Source organism: Rhizophagus irregularis, chromosome 23 (assembly GCF_026210795.1).
Source record: "Rhizophagus irregularis chromosome 23, complete sequence".
Classification (NCBI taxonomy): domain Eukaryota; kingdom Fungi; phylum Glomeromycota; class Glomeromycetes; order Glomerales; family Glomeraceae; genus Rhizophagus; species Rhizophagus irregularis.
Window position 1 is genome coordinate 2,224,602 of NC_089451.1, and position 20,558 is coordinate 2,245,159.

The 20,558-nt window shown below is 32.7% G+C and overlaps 4 protein-coding genes across 4 annotated transcripts; 1 reads left to right on the forward strand and 3 right to left on the reverse strand.

Moving 5' to 3' along the window:
* Nucleotides 1-11,489: 11,489 nt before the first annotated feature.
* OCT59_015469 (uncharacterized protein) lies at nucleotides 11,490-12,940 on the reverse strand. Its single transcript, XM_025325181.2, has 7 exons — nucleotides 12,824-12,940; nucleotides 12,568-12,753; nucleotides 12,344-12,471; nucleotides 12,176-12,275; nucleotides 11,858-12,082; nucleotides 11,704-11,771; nucleotides 11,490-11,633 (listed from the first exon to the last, which is right to left on the reverse strand). Exons 1-7 carry the CDS (start codon nucleotides 12,927-12,929, stop codon nucleotides 11,568-11,570), a joined length of 879 nt encoding a protein of 292 aa, XP_025182582.1. The 5' UTR covers nucleotides 12,930-12,940; the 3' UTR covers nucleotides 11,490-11,567.
* Nucleotides 12,941-12,994: 54 nt separating this feature from the next.
* Nucleotides 12,995-14,666, reverse strand: OCT59_015470 (uncharacterized protein; the record flags this gene model as incomplete). Its single annotated transcript, XM_025325180.2, has 2 exons — nucleotides 12,995-14,325; nucleotides 14,416-14,666. 2 exons carry the CDS (start codon nucleotides 14,664-14,666, stop codon nucleotides 13,242-13,244), a joined length of 1,335 nt encoding a protein of 444 aa, XP_025182581.1. The 3' UTR covers nucleotides 12,995-13,241.
* A 3,161-nt stretch (nucleotides 14,667-17,827) lies between these two features.
* OCT59_015471 (uncharacterized protein) lies at nucleotides 17,828-18,220 on the forward strand (the record flags this gene model as incomplete). Its single annotated transcript, XM_025325179.1, has 2 exons — nucleotides 17,828-17,951; nucleotides 18,081-18,220. 2 exons carry the CDS (start codon nucleotides 17,828-17,830, stop codon nucleotides 18,218-18,220), a joined length of 264 nt encoding a protein of 87 aa, XP_025182580.1.
* Nucleotides 18,221-18,299: 79 nt separating this feature from the next.
* On the reverse strand, nucleotides 18,300-20,530 carry OCT59_015472 (uncharacterized protein; the record flags this gene model as incomplete). The annotated part of the gene is made up of 2 exons (XM_066140029.1): nucleotides 18,300-18,833; nucleotides 20,476-20,530. The coding sequence occupies 2 exons, from the start codon at nucleotides 20,528-20,530 to the stop codon at nucleotides 18,385-18,387; spliced, it is 504 nt and encodes a 167-aa protein (XP_066002849.1). The 3' UTR covers nucleotides 18,300-18,384.
* Nucleotides 20,531-20,558: the final 28 nt, after the last annotated feature.

Sequence of the window (20,558 nt, forward strand, 5' to 3'; positions counted from 1 at the left end):
GAAAATCCAAGTGCGAGATCCACGATCCACCCTGAATTATAGAAGAGGATATCCAAGAAATCCAGGAATCCTGAGAAACTGACGCCAAAGAAGAGTTGTGATTTTGTGAAGAAGTAGCAATAGAAGAAGAATTTATAGATGGGCCACGTAATTTGGAAGCAGCCGAGATACCCTGCGACTCTTCCCAAGCATGAAAAAGAACATTCCGACACAACCAGATTTCTCCATAAAGAGCGACTTGGAAGTCGTTAAGAAGAGGAGAAATGTACTTGTAAATAACAGAGAGAGGAAAGTGCTGATTCAAAAATGCTGTTAAATGCGCAGGTAATAGTCCTCTAGTAAGCCAGAGACAGGACGGCGAAGGAGATTCATAATTCCAACAATCTAAAGCAGGGAATCCAGTTTGGAAGGTAATATCCAAAGGCTTCAGAGATAAGAACGAAGATAAACAAGAATCTCTGAATTTAATAATTTCAGAATGATGTGTTAAACACGGATTTAAATCCGGGAGAATATAAGGACAAGTCCAAAGATGATTCAAATCTTCAGGAGCTGAGTTGCATTGTGGGCAAAGCCAATCGGGAGAATATAAATAAGGTTTGCGTTGTTGAAGAGTAGATAAAGTAGGCAACATATCCAAAAGAAGTTTGATACAGAAGATCCAAAATTCAGGACGACCATTCTTGTGCGAAGCAAAACCTTTATTTTGTGAAAGGCAAAAATGTATACCAGCCCAATCAAAGAGTGAAGGAGAACCAAGAGCAGTAAAACGTGCCAATGAACAGAAAGATAGAAGAGCACGAGCGTCTGCTATAGAGCGGAAAAAATGACGAATATTCATGTCAATAGGCAAAGAGTTAAAAGTTAACAAGCATGGAGTATAACAAAATGCCAAAGGCGAAACAGTAGATTGTAAAACCGAATGAGCATCTTTTGCCAGAGAATCCGCTTGTATATTATAGATGTCATCGCCATGAGCAGGGACTTTAATCAGATTGACTTTAAGATTACGATCCATGATAAGTTGTCAAATAGAAAGCCAAAGAAGATAATTAGGTTCTCGAAGTAACTTCGGTGAGAAGGGAGAATCAACTAGACGTGTCCATAGTGAAATTAATTGACTACAATCAGTATAAATAGAGATTGAAGAGTCATGGGAGAGGGCGCTCAATCCTAGTAAAACAGCATAAATTTTAGAACGTAGAGCTGAAGGGAAACAAGAAGGAAGATGCATGGATGAAGATTCAAGAATAAATCCATCATCATCAAGAGCAATCCAAGCAGAAGTCATGGAGGAAGATAAAGAATCTTTGGTAGGACGGAAAGAACCATCGGTATACAGAGAATGCACAGAAGGCGGCAAGATTTCATCTTCTATCCTGTCCTTAACAGAAAGAGAAAGGGTGAAAGAAGCAATTGAGGGCAAGTTCGTCAAATGAACAAGAGCCAAAGAAGTAGCATAGCTCCATGAGGTAGATAAAATTATGGGAAGATATGCCGCAAATACTTTGGCATTTCTGGTAGGATAACCCATAGTCTCCGAGAGGACTACATTGAAAAAACACTTTTCGCTATTACTGCGTTGTTTAATGGCAGATTTTCTGGATAATGCTGGAATGGTAAGAGCACAGCCAGGACAAGGGTTATAGGATCGTTCATCAGCCGAAGTAGATACAGGAAGCCAATGAGACATAATAGCCGAGTTTTGTTTCTTGTAGGTGATACACACACGCCCGACGGATAAAGTTTGAGTAGCAGAATCAAGGTTAATAGCCCATTGAGGGTAAAAATGATAATCTTTAACAGTATGATCTAATAAACAAGGAGCAGCTAAAGTAAAAGAAGAATTAATAAAATATAAAAATAAAAGCAAAGAAGAAGAAGAAGAAGAAAGAAAATTATTTTTAATAAAATTAAACCAAGTAGGAATTCGTCCTTTTCGTCCAATGATACCAAGGTACCGAAGGTCAGGCCAATTCATGAGATAACGTCCACAAGGAGAAACCAATTGGGCAAGCACAAATATATTCAAATTTTTCCAAAGTTTCCAACTCGATTGAAAAATAGAATGTGGCAGAATGGATCGGAGTGGCATAGCCGATTGTAGATCACGCCTCGGAGGCTGGAAAGAAAGAGACCACGTGATATTAAGTCGTGAAGAAAACAAAAGAGTGTTGAACAAAGTATGTGTTCGTAAAGAGACAACTTGCGACCATGGTTCTAGGTTGATAGCAGTCGGGCAACTCTCTGCACCAAAAAAGCCTTGAAGATATGAAATAGCATGGTTGGCAAACACTCGAAAATCAGGATGAGTGAAAATCTTTTGCCAAGAAGCCACATGAGAAGAGAGAAATCGGTAAAAGGCATTCTGAATAGAGAAAGGAAGTTTCAAGAAGAGCAAAGCTAATGGAGTAGTAGCGGCAAGGCCAGCTTTTCTTTTAAGGACTGAAAACATAGTGTAACAATTGATTGAACAGTGTTTTCTGAAAAGAGAGCAGTTTGAAGACGAAATTCCAATCTCGGAAGAAGGACAGCATTGTACAGATAGGCCACATGTTGCGCCAATAATTTTTTTGGACCAAGGAGAGCAGCCATATCTTTAACCATAGAGCGCGCTTGTTGAAGCACAAATTGGGAAGAGGCGGATAAGGAAAACCAAACACCTAAAAAACGAAATGAAGTGTTCAAAGGCAAAGAGGAAAGGGAAAGAGACAAATTGGAAACTAAGGAAGAAGGTGAAAGATCAAAAATAATTCTCGAAGAAGGGGAAGAGGATGAAAGAAGAACATATTTAGCTGAATTAGCTTGAATATTATTCAAAGTATAAAATTCAGCAGTTATAGAAAGACAATCTTCAATTCCAGTTTTCGAAAAAGCTACAAGTGTAGAATCATCCATGAAAGTCAAATGTGAAATTGGCAGAGAATGTTGTTCAAATTCAAGTGGAGAATAATCTAAAAAAGCTGAAGATTTCAAGACAAAAGGATCTCGTGCTTCTTGATTCAAAACAGTAAGTAGGGGATCCAAGTAAATGACCCAGAGTAAAGGGGAAATAATTTCTCCTTGATCGATATCAACACGTATTCGATAAGCAGCTGTATCGCCATAGCAATGTAAAAAGATTCAAAATAAATTGTACTAAAAATGCAGGAATATGTAATCTAACTAAAGCTAATTTAAGCATATTCAAATCCATAGAATCAAAAGCTTTAGAGATATCTTGAGAAATGATCCATAATTCCTGATCATCAGAAGAGTCATGTTTATGTTGATGGATAATCGCATCAAGCATCTTGATAGGGACATCAGTAGAACCACCAGGTAAACCCGCAAAGTTACCTCCTTGAAGAATTTTATTATCAGCAAGGATATTAGAAAGACGGTTGGTGACGACCTTAACCACACATTTCCGAACAGTTTCCAGAAGAGTAATAGGTCGAGTGTTCTTGGGTTGAGCATCAAAGTCATGAGGTTTAGGAATAGGATAAACCACGGCTTCACGCCAATCAGCAGGAATATCGCCACGAGAAAGGCAGGTATTAGCAAGTAAAAGAGAGAAATCCAAGGCATCACCGGACAAATGTTTAATCATCTCATAAGAGATTTTAGAAGGGCCGGAAGCTTTGTTATTTGGCATGGAGGAAATTACATCTGACCATTCTTGTAGAGAAATAGGTGCCAATACAGGATCATATAATGAAGCAGACACATTAGCAAGAGGAGTGTAAGCTTGTTGCCATCGGGCGGGAAATGAAGCAATGGAAGAATATCGGGCTAACGGAGGAGAGATAATAGTTTGAAAATGAGTAATAGCAGCTTGTTTAATATCCGAAGGATCCGTTAAAAGGGTAGGAGTAGAGTCCAAGACAACCAGGACGCGGTCAAGAACAATCGAACGTTTTTCAACCGATAGAGTAGAGTCTATGAAGGTGCTGAGCGAGCTCGAAAAGTGTTCGTCACGTAATGCGGTATAGTATTCCACAGAGTCCGTAAGGTGTTGAGCGAATTTAGTAGATAAAAAGGCAGAAACTAAATTCTTCTGCGATCGTAAAAATGATTTGAATGCAGATACAGGAGTTGGTGAGTAGGTAGGAACTAAATAATCAGGAAGCAAGGATGCAAGATTCTCAAGATGGGAGGTAAAGCAGCAGTCATTTGCGCAATTTGAATAGGCCGATTGGAATGACGAGTAGTAAGGCGATATAAAAATCGATCTAAAAACTTGTTGATAGCAATAAGTTTAGTTAATTCAGGAGAGTACGAATGTCAGTGTGTGTTGGAGACTTTTTAAAAGGGTAAAGTTTCAATTGCAGCACTAAAAATGGCAGCTTTTAAAGCATGCCACATACGATCAAGAGAAAGAGAAGAGAAATCGAGACGAGAATTATATTGTCTATCTAGATATACTCCAAGAGAATCATCCACTTCAGTGGTAAAATTATTCAATTGTTCAATTGAAGTGGAAGTGTAAAAAAAAATAGTACGCATTTCTTTTCTCTGTTTAAGTCGAGATTTAGCCAAAATAGCTAAACAAGAACTGAAATCAAAAAGAGTTATGAGAACTTTGTGATCCGTGAAAGGACGATCCAGAAGATTAGGGCAAGTGACCACTTGCGAAAAAAGGCCAGGAGCAGGAAAACCAGGTGAAGACCAGATATAATTTAGTCTGGAAGATCTATTGGTATAATAAAAGGTGGGATCAGGACCATCGGAAGAAGAGTGAGCTTGATGATCGGTAAAAACCCGAGAAGAAAGTAAACGAAGAAGCTTGAAATGATTGGATGAATAGTTGGAATGAGCGACTTCATCAATGTTGAAGTTGCCAAGGATAATTACAAAATAATTATTAGTACAGGCATGATCGAGCCAAGAAAGAAGTTTGGTAATAAGATCATTACAAATAGATTGATGAACGGAACCAGAAGGAGGATAATATAAAGAAATAATAGAAATTTTTGTTTGATGAAAAAAAAGGTCTAATTTAAGAAGGCGACCATTCCAAGAATCAATTGTTTGAACATGTTTATGAAGGGGATTACGAAGCAAAATGCCAACACCATCATGGGGACGAGAAGAAGTCGAACAGGCCCAATAGGACCTAAAATGATGTTGGGAATGTTCATTATTGAAAATAAATTTAGCATTTGAAGGGGAAAGGCGAGTATCATTTAAAGACAAGGTACTGAAGAAAGAGTGAAGAAAGAAATTAAGCAAATGTTGTTGTCGAACCGGAGAACATAAACCATTAACATTAATTTGACCAAATTTAATAAGGGGAGAAGGGTGAGGAGAAAATTTGTGTTTGTTGTTGTCCATCATTACTACACTATGATAAAGAGTGTAAGTAGTAAAGGAAAATAATTGGGAATCAATAATTATTGGGAGTTCGTGTTATCGCGAGCAGCCAAGAATTGTTTTTGTTGAGCCATGCCTTGTTGAACTGTTTTGGTGAGTTCAGTAACTGTAGCAGTAAGAGAGGAGAGGCGATCTTGTGGTGATGTGGCAGGGCCGGGGATCAAACTCATACGGGGAGGGAGAGGAATATGTGAATGAGCAGTGAAATTTGGACCATTCGATGGTGAAACAGGAGAACTAAAATCTATGAGGTTGTCACTAAGACGTCTAGGATCAGAGGGTTCAATATTATCCCATCCTTGGTTCATCGAATCAATTTCGGGGGCAGGAGGAGCTTGAGGTTGTTGGGACCTTGAAATAGGAGGGGAAGAATAGTGGTCTTCTAGCCATTTAACTCGATTTTGAAGTTGGGCAAATTCAGTGGTAAGGTAAGTAATCTCTTCAAGTATAATAGTAATTTGTTCAGTAATATGTTGCCAATCCATTAAAGGTGGAACATCCATTGCAGCAATGCCGTGATCCAATTCAGATTGAGAAGGACGATGGGGGTGACGACGATTATTTGGACGAGAACGCGAACGTGAAGATCTAGGGCGAGATTGGGATCGGGAAGGAACTTTTCTACTAGCGGCATCAGCATAAGATCTATGTTCAGAATTAGCAGGACGTGTAAAACGATTATGACGTTTAGCAGGATGAGAGGGAGGTAAGTGTTTATTATATAATTCACGCAATTTATCATTGCTAGACCACGGACGAGAGGGACGTTGAGGAGCACGTGATAAAGCACATTTGTCCGGATTACAATCGGGGTGGCCACAACGATGACATAGGGAGGAGACTTCGGCTGGTTCATGCCAAGTAAGGCCAATAGATTTGAGAGCACAAGTGATCCCATAGCCGATTCTTTGGTAGCAGCAGAGGAAAAGTGTACATAGGCATAAGGTTTGGGGTTGTAAGAGTTGTAGGAGAAAGGGATGTTGACGCTTTTAGCGGAAACTTCTTCGGCAATTTCAGAAAGGTCAGCGGCAACAGAACCGCGAGGGAGGCCGGCAAGAAGTGCTACGTGGGCGCGTCTGACAGCGCGTTGATCAGGTGAATGAGAAGCAGGGCAGACGCGTAAGCAATGTCCAGTACAAAGTACAGCCCACGTGTTTTCAAATTGATCCATGGAGGTGGCAGAGTCAAAAACTATATACGCGGTGCGATAAAGTTTTGAAAGACGCGTACGGCAGTGGGTAACAATACCATAACGGGAGAAAGTGCCCCTTAATTGTACATCAGTGACAAAGAGAGGGATGTCGGTAACTACAAGGGTACGAAGTTGTTCATCTGCCTTTTTAGCAGATGGGTCGTGTTCGTGAAACTGTAGATCATGCAGGGAGGCGATAGGCGCAGCGATAGCTTTTTCCATATCAGGTTTGGAATGAAAGTAGACAACGATAATTTTATTATCGCCTGATCCTTGGGTGGTAGCCTTGCTACCATAAGAGGAAAATGAGGAGTAACTCTGTCAGTCGCGTTGCAAGCTTCACGATTGGTTTTGAAATAGGTCCAAAATCCTTCGATAGTAGAGGGCGCAGCCGCAGCATAAAAGCGAAGGGGGGAAGATTGTATAGCAGCGGTTGACGCGTCAGGAGACGCAGCGTGATCAGGTTCAGGAGGTGAAATTTCCACAGATTTTCCTTTATCTGCAGAGTTAGAAGGAGAATGTTGGGAGTCATCAAGGGAAGTACCAGAGTCAGGAGCCGAAGGGGACGCTTTGGTATCAACGGGAGGGGGGACGAAGTTGAAGTATTATCCTGAGGAGCAGGAGGAGTCAAAATATTGTCTTGGTCGCATAACGGGTTCGAAGAAAGCCCGTGTGCGTTTTGCAGAGTTGTCGGTCGAAGGTTGCGAAGTGGGACCGGAAGTAGAAGTAGAAGAACCTTGACCTTGAACGTTGCCAGAAGGAGGACTCTGGGCAGGACGTTTTGGAGCAGAAGTACCAGAAGCTTTATTATTTCGTTTGTTAGTCATAGCTAAAAGTAGAAGGGAAAACTAAAATATGTAATAGTTAGTAGTAACGCGAAGTAAATAATAAAAATACTTCAAAAAAATCTTTTTTATTTTTGGCACAATATTGTCGTGAAGGCAACAGGAGAGAGTTTTTTTTTAGTTTTATCCTTTCCGATCACTGGCTGACGAGTTATTCAACAAAATGTTAAACATCGGCATTATAATATTTCTTGATTTACGTTTACTGCGCCATTTAACATTTTGCTAAATTTCTCGGTACCTAGTGATTGTAAAAAGACGATTTATAGCTCGTTGGAATCACTTCATCGAGACGAATCGAATGGTGGTAAGCTCATTTCTCTGTGATCAATATTGACGGAGTTATTACTTAAAACCCATTTAATATTTTTTAATTTCGGAAATTGATCTAGTGATTGGATTTCGATGTATTTTATACCATTAGATTCGTCTCATCAAGACGAATCGAATGGTAGTAAGATCGTCTTTCTAGGATCAATTTTAGCAGAGTTATTACACAAAAACCATTAATATTTTTTTAATTTCGGAAATTAATCTAGTAATTGGATTTCGATGTATTTTATACCATTAGAACCGTCTCATCAAGACGAATCGAATGGTGGTAAGATTATCTCTCTACGATTAATATTGGCGAAGTTACGATACAATAAAGTTTTAAGTATAATTCTGGCTAAAATTATATTAATTTTTGGCCAGAATTATGATATACAAATATAAGAAATTTTTTATATAGTCACATCTCTTTATAATCACCAAATATGGACTGTCCCAAATGTGTGACTATAAAGAGAGTTGACTGTACTTATAAAATAGGTCATCTCCAAGGTCCTAGGCTAAAAATTATATATAAAATTCTTTATAGATTCTATTATAAAAGGAAATTTTATATTACATTGTTATGATTTTTTTCCTTTTTAGCTAATTAACCAATAGAATTTAAGAAAAAAGTAAGGTAAAAACTATTAGTAAAGAACTGGTGATATTTATTATAGTAAACAATAATTTTAAAATTCAAAGTTAACGAACTCTGCATCCAGTGATTCGATTTTTATGATCTTTACGCGGTTGGATTCAGCTCATCGAGAGAATTCCAATGATATGTATCTCATATTTGTAGCATTAATATTGACAGAGTTATTCATGTTTAAAATTTTATATTAAATTATAATTATAAAAATCACATGACTATGATGTAATTTTGACCATTTTGACTTTAATTTAGACTTTTGACCTTTCCAAGTCGAAATATTTCTACTTTTAGGCTTTAATTTCAACTTTATGTATATTTTGAGGTATCTCAAAAGAATACTAATATATTTAAGTCAGATAGGAAACTAAGTGAGCCAAGAAAATTGATAAAAGCTTAGATGGTATCAACAAACCAACTGTTTTAGCTAATATTATTAGATCGATGCTAAGAAAATTAGGAATATCTTGAAAAAGTCCATACAGAATAATCAGTAAGATCTAGTTTTAGAAGTGTAGTAGTTGTAGGATGGTTTTGTTATTGACTTTAATCCTTTTATTTTTATTTTTGTTTTTGTTTTCATTTTATTTCTTTTTGATGTGAAGCATCAGTTGATGCAAGTATGCCTGGATATAGTAGAAGTGGGAGACTTTTATTTATTTGTACTTTGTACCATTACAATATTTTTTAATAAAGTTTTGACTAGACATATTATAAAATAAAATAAAAAAAAAGTGATTATAAAATTTATTGGTATACCTAATGTTGAATGGTAGCAGTTTAGCAAAATAAAATCCAAAAACAAATAAGTTTTATGGCCCTATTATTTGTCTTACAAATAGGTTACATATATTCAGTAAAATATTTTAGTTAAATATTACAGTAGTGCAGTATGTAGTGTAGAATCATTACTATACCCAATGTTGAATTGGTAGTAGTCTTCTAGTAAAACAGAACGGAAGGTAAAAAAAACTTGAAAGTAATACAAGAATAGTTCAACTTTATGTAGATAAAAAAATATTTATATATTTATATGTAAAACGTAAAGTTTTACTAATATAGTTTTACAAAAATCACATATTTTCAGTCTATTTTATATATGATCAACAAGTTGCAATTCACAGTAATTTGAAAACTGTGATAATAGATTTTATCATATGAAAAATTAATGTAATCAGATTTTAGCTAAAAAATGCATTTTATTAACCAACATAAAATTCAATGGAATTGTAATAAACTATTATATTATTTTGAAATAAGAGGCATTTTTAGTATTGCAATCCAGATGAATCTGTAATTTGTTAATCTGATTCAAAATGATTCAAATATTCGTAATAAATTCACGAATTTATCTGTTATCCATTTGGATATCTGCTGAATATATTTGGATATACAGGATATATGAATGAATATTTTTTTAGCATATTTTTTTCATAATTTTGGCCAGAATATTAAAATTACCATATTTAGTTTTTGCATAACTCCTTGTTTCCTTTTTAGCAATATGACAATATCCATTTCACAAAAATTTTGATTTCTATTTTTAAGTATTACTAAACATAGAATATTATGTAATAATAATTACTAAAAAAGGAAATTTTACCATTGATTAGTTAATTTTAACTAGAATTATAATTGATAGTTTATATGAATTATTTGGATGATCTGTTTTTCCTATCCAGATCCATTCGTGATTTGACTGAAACTCTAATGGATAACTCAAATGAATTTTGAATCAAATAAATCTGCAGATTGATGGATTAACAGATCAACAGATCACAATACTAGGCATTTTACCATTAAAAAATCTGAACCCAAAATTTGATAACTTGCATTTTATTATATTTTAAGTAGTGCAAAAAGTTCAATTGAATATGTGAAAACCTATAGAATAATGAAATACCTTGTTTTTTGAAATACTAAAAAAAAGCTTTTTTTTTCTATGAAAGAGGTTGTTCTGAAATAGATTTTTATTAATTTCAAAGTGAAAATGAAACTTTTTTTTAAAAAATCAGCCCATTTTATTAAAAGGATGGTTACTTGGAATGTTCTTGTCAAAATTAGAGCAAAAATATTGAGAAGGATTTAAATTTATGGAAGTTTAAAAATGTATCAATTTTAATAAAGTTTATTATAAGATAAACTTTAATATGATGATCAACAAAAAAATCTATTAATAGTATTTTTCTGTATACCATATATAGTTTTGATTTTATTAGTTGATCAACCACCCCAACTCAACGTCTTAATAACATATTTTTTTACAACATGCTTGAAAGAGAGGAATTTTCTGGGCATGAAAATGACAGTACAACCAGAAAGTAATAAAGTATGAACAAGAATATAGTGATGATAAAATAGACAGCATTCTTGAAAAGATGCAGCACATCTGCCACATGGCAATACACAAAAATGGTAATGGTGTCTTCACTATGTAAATCATGGACAATATTTGAGTGATGTATACTTTTAAATCCATATAAAAATGTATAGATGGTCCAATAGTATCAACTAAATTATGAGATAATAAAAACCAGATACATAAATTTTCTTAAATCACGTGATGATAGTGCGAGTTTAGCGCTTTAATCAAGTATTAATTTGCCCGCATCAGGCTTTGTCTTTTTAACTTGTGCATGCTACATGCAGGTGATGACTGGTGAATAGAAAAAGTGGGACAAAAAAAGCAGTCCCATTTGAGTTAAAATCGTCCGTATATTGCGCAAACAGATTTCCGCGGAGTGCGAAAACTGAATCATCAACTTATCAAAGAGTTTGATACATTGCCAAGTTATGTTGAGGATAACTCCAAATCGTAACCCAAAACCCAAAAATTTTACTAATGCAATTATCAAAGCTGCGGAACAAATTGGTAGTACAAACCAAGAAATTATTAGATGTTATTATTCGTTTGATAAAGAACTTGAAGATAGGTTTACCGATTACAAAAGAAGCAAGAATGCTTAATGGCGAAATTGTGAAACAGCCTCCAAGTCCCAACGATCTCTCGAAAGACGTAATTGAGAAAAAAGAGTAGAAAGACCCCGGCACTATAAAAAAACCTTGAATAATCGATTTTGTGCTAGCCAGAACTGAAAATCACAATTTTAAATTAAAAAAACTATCGATATGCTTTACAAATCCATATTAGTTCTTTTTTATTCATTAAAAAATCAAATTTAAAATCGAAATATAAAATAATATATAATTATTCATCTGTCCATTTAGGTTCTCTCTTTTTAACAAAAGCTTCCATTCCTTCTTTCTTATCTTTCTATAAACATAATGAAACAAATTAATAAATCAATTATGAATGAATATACAAAGAAAATCTCCTCACATACCAAAGCAAAGAGACTGTAGAACAATTTTCGTTCAAAATGACATCCTTCCCTTAATGATAATTCGAATGCTATTCAATAAAAAAAAAATTTATTAATATAATATTTACAACCAACAATTTAATATTTCGTTCTTTAATCTACACATTTCACTAACCTCTATTAATTGATTCTTTAGCAGCTTGAATAGATGGTTGAGAAAGACCTGCAATTTCTTGACCCAATCTTATTGCTTCATCAAGTACTTTATCAACAGGTAATACTTTGCTAACTAATCCCCATCGTTCTGCTTCTTGAGCACTAAAATTACGACCTGATAATATAATTTCCATTGCTTTAGATTTTCCTACGGCCCTAACTAATCTTTGAGTTCCTCCAGCACCTTTATGTTTTGAAATTAAGTATAACGTAATGTGATGAATTGAATGTGACAAATAAATTAGCAGAACATTTAAGTGAATTAAAATAATTTTACCTGGAATGACACCCAACTTAATTTCTGGTTGTCCAAAAACAGCTTTTTCACCAGCATAAATAATATCACAACTCATAGCTAATTCACATCCGCCTCCTAACTATAATGATGGTTTCGTGTTAGTTTTATAATATATTACTTATTAATAAAAAAAGGACAATCACATACAGCAAAACCGTTAACAGCAGCAATAATTGGCTTCCTAATGTCATTAATTTTTCCCCAATGTCCGAGAAAACTGGTTTTATATACCTCAGCAAATGATTTTTCCATCATTTCTTTGATATCAGCTCCAGCTAAACAAAATATAAGATTCTCCTGTTAAAAACTTATTTTCTAAAAAACACCCATTTTGATCTCTTATTCTTATTTGTTATTACAATATTATTTACCTGCAAAAGCACGTTCATTACCAGTAATGACAATAGCACTAATATTGGTGTCATCATCAAATTTCTCCAAAGCATTGTTAACTTCATGAAATAAATGACTTGATAAAGCATTTAATGCTTTTGGTCGATTTAGTGTAATTAAACCAACTTTTCCATGAGATTCTGTTAGAATATCTTGGTAATCCTCTGATAATTTTTTTTAAAACAATAATTTAATTAATTGTTCAACAATTAAAAAGAATTACACTTGACTTACTTTGCAAGGCGCCAGATGTACTAAATTTAGCAACATTATTTGATGTTACTAAGACTTTAGTAATTTGACTTCCTCTACTCAGCGGACGTATAAGCGACGTAAACATTTTTAAAAATTAAAGAATTTTTTTTATGTATGACAATACATTTTTATGATCGACCTGCACAACTTGTACCACATAATAGTAATTGAACGCTTTATTAAGTTATTTGTAATAGTCTACAATTTTTGAAAAGTATCTAAATTCTATTATTTTATACTAATTAAAAACCGATAAATAGAAAAAATATATGTAGTGAACAAAGTACAATATTAAATTATTATTAGCTAAATTAAAGTTGAATAAGGATGGATGGAATTACAGCGAATTTTATTTCAACTATAATTTTACCGTGTTTTCGTTTTTGTCCATTTAAACCTAAAAACCGGAAAAAGGAGTTTTGCTAGTAATTTTGAACATTTCCAATTCATCCATACCTCGTTCTTGACCTCTTTGTAAAGCTAAATCATATCCAGCAGCTCTAACTCTACTCAAAACTGGTGTTCTCGTTTCTCTACCTTCACCAAAACTAAACATAAAACTATCATGTTGTCTAGCCGTATTATTACTCCAGACACTGCTAATGTACATTCCAAAAATTTCTTCAGTTGATTTAATTTTCATCAACATAATTGTCTTGGCTTGCCCTCCACAACGATTATGTAAAGTTTGTTGTGAAAATCCGTCCCGACTTCCACGCATCAACAACGAAAATTCATAAGGAATTTCTGTATGAGAGTAAGTTTTACCTTCTTTCCTATCAATCCATGTTGCGATTAATGCTGCATGTTTTAATGTTATTAATTTACTATCAATGGTTTTTAATCTTGGTAAGAACGGCGATGATTGTTTTTCTGGCATTATAAAGTGCCATAGTATAGTATCATATAATTTTGTAGGTAAACAATCTTTAAATGGCCATACTTTTTCTCTGAACTCTTCCGGTGACATTAAAGTAAATCTGATAAGAGGAATACAATCCGCTAAAATTTGTTGAAAGTTTTGCATCGTTTCTTTACTCCATTCAGTAGAATCTACATCTACATCATCCACATTTAAATTTCTCGTAGGTGCTTCAATTTCTGTTATTTGTACGTTAGCCCATTTAATTAAATTATTCCACAAATCAACTTCATGTATTGCTAAGTCATCCCGTTTTAGTAAAGATTTGAGTATGGTTGAATCTATACAATAAAAATATTCACTATCAAAAAGTAAAGGCGGGTCTGCACAAATTGCTTCTAAACAATGATCTTGCAGTTGACCATAAGTTGAGTGTGAAAATGCAAAATCTAATACATGACAAAAGTTTTCTTGTATCCAAGTCGCTCTATTGTTTACTAAATAATGTTGAACTTCTTCAACAAATTCTTGTAAGATTAATTCATCTGCGGCTGTCAAAAGCGATAAAATAAATTCTCCATCTTGTTCTTCTACATTAGTACTTCCTGTATATATATACCTAAACATAAATAAAAGAAACATTTGAAAGAAAAAATTTAGTTTAATGAATTTAAAAAAATTTTTAAGCTTAAAATATATGATAACTAACTTTAAGATAACGTCAAATATTGGTGGGGAGACGTTTGGTTTGTTAAATACTATTTTTCCATCCTCTTGTTTAGCCCATTCGTTCGAAAGTGCTCTACGAAAATATGGCGATTGTGCTCCCAATATGACTTTATGTGCTTTAAAAGATTTCACCAATGGCTCCTCTCCTACATTTACAATTAAATCATGCCCATATTCCTCGAGTAACAACTTTTCATAATTTTTACTAAAAGTTTCCCAGGTTTTATTCATTTTTTTTGTCTGCATTTAATATGTTTAAGAAGGTTTGAAGAGAAGAGTTAAAAAATGGAAATTTTACGATATTGTCTCGAATATTTATATATAAACCGTAAGTTTCACAGAAAGCCATCGACAAGACTTTTTACATGTACTTGATTAATGAATGATTGCCTAATTCGTCGAAAGGTGTATAAAAATAGGATTATCTTGCGTATATATTTGTTAAACTAGTTGATTTAAAAATAACATAAAAAATACTTATTACGCAGCAATCGTTGGATGTTGCGTCATTATGCTTAAGGAAAGTTTTAACCTAACCAATCTTGCACATGTTTAAATTGTTGATCTTGTCCAAAGACGAAATTATAATTATAATGATTAAGCTATGTTTATTTGTTTTATATTAAAATAATCTGACAGAAGAACATTAAAAGAACACTAATCTTAGTTTTTTTTTTTTGAAAAAATTTATGGAATACGATTTCATGTGATTATTGGATGATTTCTAATGTAGAAGGATTAAATTTAGACTAAAAAAAAAGCGAACATAAGGAATGAAGGCAAGGGGAAGATAAAATTGTTAGAGAGTTAATCAAGTAAGCGAACAAGGAAATAAAGAAATCGGTAAAAATATCGTGATAATCATTTAATAATTGAAAACAATACTAGATACAGCAAAAATAAAATAATAATTTACGCTACTAGTATTGTCATTTTTAATAAATACTGTACTACCTAAATTCAGCCAGAATTTTAGCAACCAATAAAATTGCTTGCTGGTCAACTGATCAAATAGCCAATTTTTAGTGAATTTTGGCCAGCCAAAGTTATTGACTTATTGTACCTAGAAATTTTTGTTATACAAATATAGGAAATATAGGAAATATTTGTAAAAAGGATAAATATTATGTATTAAATTAATGATACAGAAATTTTAAAGAATTACTAAAAAATTTACTTTTTATCAAAAAGCTTTTAAAATTCTTATATAATCATATTTCTGGCTTTACTTTAAATGCCATTTTTAACTTTTTATATAAAATTTAAAAATTTACTTTGCTAATTAATGTGAAAATTGCTAAAACTCACTGGCAGTGATGTTTACCATACCAGCATTATGATGTACTTTTGACTAAAATTAAAAATCTAATAAAATACTATATTATAATTTTACTACTGATGCATAACTATCACCACTAATAATATTTAGTAATACCAATTAATTTTACCAAAAAAATATTTTAGTTAAATGTTAATAATAGCATTCAAAATAACAGGTAAAATACATTTATTATAATATTTTTTTTAGAGATATTTATTAAAAAAGAAAGTTTAAAATATATATTAAATTAGTAATACAAATATTTAATATGTTATATAAAATAATAATAAAAAAGATTATTTTTAATATACAAATTTTAAAAAAATAAATAATAAATGCAATTTAATTGTTTTGCAAATTTATTTAAATAATAAAGAAATGGAATTCCATTTAGACTAAATTATAGTACTATTAATTTGAATATCATTATATAATCTGAATATACTTTATAATCTAAGTGTCATTATATAATCTGAGTACTATTCTATAATCTAAATTTCTATTATTTAATTATTATTCTATAATCTAATATCTGTAATTTGATTATTACTCTATAATTTACTTACTGATTATCTCTTTATACTCTAGCTATTTTTTAAGATTTTCTGGTATTCATAATTTTGATTTTATTACCATTTTATAATTTAATTAATATCTATTATTTAATCTAATTACTATTCTTTTCTTCTTGTTTCTAGTGAAGTCCTATTATATAATATAATTATATTATATAGTAAGATTCTACTTATTAGATTAGATTATACTAATACTACTTCATAATTTAATTACTTTATAATCTGGATTTTATAATTTAATTATCACTCTATAATCTAATATTTATAATTTAATTACCACTTTATAATCTATTTTTTTCTTTCATTAATTATCTTTTTATATTCTGATTACTTCTTTAAGACTTTTCTGGTATTTACGTTTTTATATTAATATAATTTTATTATCACTTTATAATCTAATTAGTATTCACTTTTTAATCTAATTACCACTTTTTTCTTCTTGTTTTTATTTTTTAAAAACAGATTTTATATTAAAAATACTAGTTTTCTATATCTATTTAAATATTAGCTCTTTATTAAAAATGCTTACCTTTTATGCTTATTTAACACGATCTAACTTCTAAAGCTTTATATCTTTGGCATCATCGCAAGAAAATTTCTGTTTAATTTTTTCTTTAAGGAAATTAACATTATTTTCAGTATTCACTTTAACGGTAAAAGTTCTTACTTTTTTGTTAAGATGACAATATCCACCATAGTTCTGTAGTGGTTACCCATAGTTAATAAATATCATGTATTTATAATTCAATTTTCAAATAAGATCCGTTTTCACGACAAATCTGTTATACGTCAAATGATCTTTCAATCACTACGGTTAATGACCTATGGCCTGCAGTATAGGAAAAACATATTCCTTTTGGAATGGTAAGGTCCCAATCTACCTCACAAAGCGTAAAGATGCAAAAGTATCGGGCTTGACCCTTCTGGGGGTGTCATTTTAACTTGCTGCATGCATATTGTTGATTACATATATTTTACAATATTCCATGAATAGGATTGACAACATGCATACAGGAGGGTCAAGTTAGCACTGCATCACAGGTCAAGTCCGATACTTTTGCCGCAAAGATAGCTAGTTCCTGTAGATCTTAAAGACTTAAAATTACAAATCCTCAGCCTTTCATAACATATGGTTTTATTTGTCATTATTAACTTATAGGAAAGGTCCTGTGTTGAATGTAGATCTCTTAGATCTCACTTTTTCAGGAGATACTGGTTAACGTATATATTTTTTTCCGATTATATGTGAAAATGAATGTTTTACCTATCATGGCAAAGACTCTTTTTGTATTACCCTCTATTGTGGTATTTATATTACACTACTCTTACATTAGATGGTGTAACGCTATGTAATAAATAATTTCAGATCATGTGATCGCAGAGTAATAAATAACCCACTGATTACTAATTATTAAATAAAACTTTCTATAATGAATTTTTACTATAAATGAACTTTCTTATCAGAAAGATAAACTTACCGTATCTTCTGAAATAAAATGCAACAATCGTCAAAACCACTTAAGTCAGAATCAATAATTGTGTTGATTCTTATAGTAGGGATACTTGTTTATTGTTGTTTCTTTGTTCAGCAAGGTCAGAAGGTTGATAAGGATGAAACACGTAAAGATTAGATAAATGATTTTGGTAAAATTTTGAAAATTTCCTTTGTATAATAGTAAATACATTTGATAAATGGTTTCAAATGTTTCTTGGCTTGTCTTAACATGTCTTCTTTCCTTATCAAAACAGATGAAAACAAAGACCCTAATGAATATTTGCCTCCTACAAGATATGATCCTTGTGCAGATTATGATAAGCTTGCGTTGGAGACATTTTACAAAAATAATCCGGGAGATCCGTTTGCTGAGGAAATAAAAAAAAATAATTGAGTCACTTAATTAGCTCAGTTCTTAGTTTTATGTGATGTCTGTGATGTTACAATTGAATTTTTTTGCAGAGGGTGTAAGAAATAATTATCAAATCATATAAACTGTATTGTAGCTCTGAGTTGTTTTATTTTTAATTGCAATATTACAATTATTTGTTCCTTGAATTAATTATACAAAAAATTTGCACATTTTCTGACTGCAGAAATTAACAATTCTTTTTTTTCAATAATGATATAAGCATTGGTGCCTGTTGCTATATCTATACATTGAAGGGATGCTCTATATTTTTCTCGATTCCTTACTGGATCCCATTTTGTTTTGTGTGCAATAGAATTCCGAATATTCTTATAAGCAACCATTCTTTCTATTTCATTTAGATAAACAATACCAAGTTTTCCAGCCATCAAAACAAGGCGGTTTTCTACACCAACATTACCCCCCTCTTTAAGTCTATCTCCTTCATAATAGAGATGAGTGAGTGAATGATAATGCCTGTCTCTACGTAGACCTTGATTGTACATGGCTAAGAGCTTTTCCTCCCATTTTTTCATTATCTGACACAAGTCATCAATAGCGTCTCGTGCAATTTCGCTTGGGCATACGTCTGCATTTCCTTTATTAATAATAATTTAGGTTAGATCCAGCAAAGATAACTAATACTATCCATATTAGAAGTTTACTTACTTTGAACGATAACAAGATTATTTTTATCTTGTATATCCAATGATATCTGTTCGTGGTTTTGATTTTTTTTGTTGCACTATACACTGTAGCTCTATCGCTGGGATCGATTGAATTTTTTACATATAAACAATATTTAGATCTTTGTAAGATAGTCGCCATTATCATACAAAATTCGTTATATAATTTATAATAAAGAACAGGACCGTTGTATAAAGTTCTGAGCGAACATTAATTCAAGAATAAAGCCAATCGATTTTTCTTATTGGGTGCAAATCACGTGGCAGACAGACTTGACCAAAAACATCAAAGAATATATAGTCCATATATAGTCCAGAACATATCGTAAGTCGCACAGCCCCTATTCATTTCGGCAAGAATTTTTTCTGGCCCATTATTTCCTCACATGACTAATAACAACCTGGAGAGAGAGATATTTAGAACACCGCAGTATGTAGATTTTCTCAGGTGAATCAAAGGAATAGGTACCTTCCCACTTTCCTCGTATCGGCTCTTTATGCTCCTTACCACATACAGGGCAAGGAATTCCGTTGGCTACTGATGGAATTCATGATTTTCTAGACTGTCGGGTTGAAAAGTTAATTCAGGATACTGTTCTCAACAGTTTGGCAATTGGAGGAGGTGGCCTGTTCACTTGGGGAATATGCCTAAGTTTAATCAGAGCCTTCACCTCAGCTTTGGGGCGAACTGACTGGACCAAATCCTGAAGAATTATCTGAAGAATTAGAGATGCGAGCTATAGGAATATAGGAATAGATGCAGTTGATTCGCTTACCTCAGCTGATACCACCTCCGAGGCATTAGTCGAACCATCTGAAATCTCCTCTTCAAAATCAATAATAGAGCCTTCTTGATCATCGGGTAATTCAGTGGTATCACTTCCTTATCATTCTGTGATTGTCTATAGAATTCTGTTCCACTGTCGCAAACCTAGCCTTAAGCTCCACATTCTTTTGTTCTAGTTCCTCAACTTTAGCATCTCGTCTCTTATTCTCTTCGACAGCCTGTCTTAGAAGCTTGACAATCCTGGCCTTAAGTTCAGCTCTCTCAGCCTCAAGCTCAGCGAATTTCCTTCTAAGATCAAGGATCTCAGTGTTTTTATCCTTAAGCTCTTCGGGCGATTTTCACTATTGCATAATTACATGTGACTTTTTAACGAGGAATATATCGATACTTTATTATTATTTATGAAATAAAGCGTTGTCGGAAATAGCAACTAATACAATAACATTGCATACATGATACGAATAAAAATACTAATTATTCATCTTGGAGGTATACGACAACATGAATAGGACCTATTGCACCATCATATCGAAGATAAGGAGAATCTTCCACAGAAAAATAATAAGAAATCTTATTGAGAGACTCCATCAATTTCCTTGTCTTTTTTCGGTAATATTCGCAGTAGAGACCAAAGCATGATTGGGTTGTTTAAATTTTCTTATATAGATCGAAGTTTTTTTGACTTAAGTCTTCCAGAACTTTTTTGATTTCGTCTCCCAGATTTTCAACGATCAAATTATTATCAATTACTACAGGGAAAAGCAGACGAGCGAATATTACTAGTAGTGGAAGACATCTTACTTTCCTAAATTCATGGTCCATAGTGAGAAAAAACTCGCTCCCATACATA